Source organism: Octodon degus, unplaced genomic scaffold (assembly GCF_000260255.1).
Source record: "Octodon degus isolate 3935 unplaced genomic scaffold, OctDeg1.0 scaffold00081, whole genome shotgun sequence".
NCBI lineage: Eukaryota > Metazoa > Chordata > Mammalia > Rodentia > Octodontidae > Octodon > Octodon degus.
This window is the reverse complement of record NW_004524657.1, coordinates 7334829-7336598: the sequence shown is the minus strand read 5'-3', so window position 1 is coordinate 7336598 and position 1770 is coordinate 7334829. Positions and strand designations below refer to the sequence as shown.

At 34.1% G+C, this 1770-nt stretch overlaps 1 protein-coding gene across 1 annotated transcript in view; it reads right to left on the bottom strand.

Moving 5' to 3' along the window:
- LOC101571369 (transmembrane protein 45A-like) overlaps positions 1 to 1770 on the bottom strand; it is an 84891-nt gene that overhangs the window by 28953 nt on the left and 54168 nt on the right. The window contains exon 3 of the mRNA XM_004636623.1: positions 1029 to 1235. Within this exon, the coding sequence (XP_004636680.1) occupies positions 1029 to 1235 (207 nt within the window). The remainder of the gene's footprint in view (positions 1 to 1028; positions 1236 to 1770) is intronic.

Sequence of the window (1770 nt, the reverse complement as noted above, 5' to 3'; positions counted from 1 at the left end):
TATTTGCTTATTATTTCTTGGCTATATATTGTAATATGAGAAACTACTTTGGCAATAACAATACACAATGTACTAATCATTGTTACTCTCCTAAAATCTTGTTTTGAGATTTTGTACCACTGTTTTTATTTTTTTTCTTTCTTTAAAATAAAAATAACTGATGTCAAGAAAAAAAAAGAAACATTTTTGGTAATATTGTTTGAGCAATTAAATGCTAATATCTTTTACTCTGAGTCACTAATTTAAAGATTAAATACACAGTATATTAACCATTGTTACCCTCCTTTTAGCTTGTTTTGAAATTTTGGTGTTTTTCACCTTAAAATAATTTTTTTTAATTTTATGAGACAATACAAAGAATAGATATTGATGGGTAAATGGAATTTTTGTTTTTATTTTTTGAGGACTATCTATACTAATTTACATAATTGTTGTACTAGCATACACTCATACAGCATTATAGAAGGGTTCACATTTATCCACATTTGTTGTTATTTTACTTTCTTTTTTATTATGTTTGCAGCATTTAATGATTGCATTGATTTGAAGAGTTGGTACATGTAAAACAAATCTCAGTTCTCCTTTAATTCCTTTTCTCTCTTCCTTCACTTTCCCTCCTTCTGTGGGTCTCCTCATCTGCTGATTAACAAGATGGCAGAAACTGACATATTGTGAGTGGTGCCCAGTTTCAGGATATTGGTACTCCGTCACTCTAACTAGAGGATTTCTTTTTAACTGTGAAAGAATTACCATCTTCCCCCCCACTCAAAAAAAAAAAAAAAACATAAAAAATGAGAACACTGGAAGTGATTCTTTAAGAAGGGCGTGGAATATGAATAAAGAACATTTTGCTTATATTTGCCCAGTTCTAATAAATGCCAGTGAGGCAGCAAGATCTTTGCTCTCTTGCCTACTACAGAAAAATACATCACTATGTCAGGCCCTATTAAAATTATTAAGGAGATCGTATTATAAATGGCTATAATTGACTAAGTGGTACAGAGAGATACAAAAAAAGTCATACTTACTCTCCACAAAAAATGCAGTTGACACCATTAACTTGATTAAGGAGACTGGAACTGAGCTGATGGTAAAACATAAGATATGGGCCACACCTATCATCCCAATAAAAAGATATACGGTGACATGATGCCAGTCCTTCAGTTTGTTCCAGTGGTTTTCCTCATATAGAGGCAGATGGTGTCCTCCACTGAGAGTCAGTGATACAATAATGCCTGCAAAACGAACAAGGCAGAATTTTAGCAACATTCTCCACAGCTTTGCCTGGCATGCAGGATGATGCAAGAAAGTATGCCCACTACAATCTATTATTCCCTTCTGACACTGATTCCTTCACTCTGGGATGTTCCTCAAAGTCTTATTACTTGCACTTTCACTTATTTTAGAGGTTCATATGCTGATTAGATAATCAATTTTAGGGAATGAGGATATAGCTCGGCAATCTAAGCACCTGCCTGGCAAGCACAAAGACTTGAGTTCAATCCCTGGTACTGCATGCTGAGTCAGGCAAACCCATGCCAGCCCTGAAACTATGCATGGTGATGCACCCTCGCCTGTAATCCTGGCACTGGGGAGGCTGAGAACTAAGGATCAATCACTCCAAGTCTGAGCTGTGTAGCAAGATCCTGTACCAAATAAATAAATAAATAAAATTTTAAAATTATAATAATTAATAATAATAATAGTCAATTTTAACTCAAAAGAAGAAATACAAATAGAAAGGTATAATACAAGTAAAAGGAAAGCAGG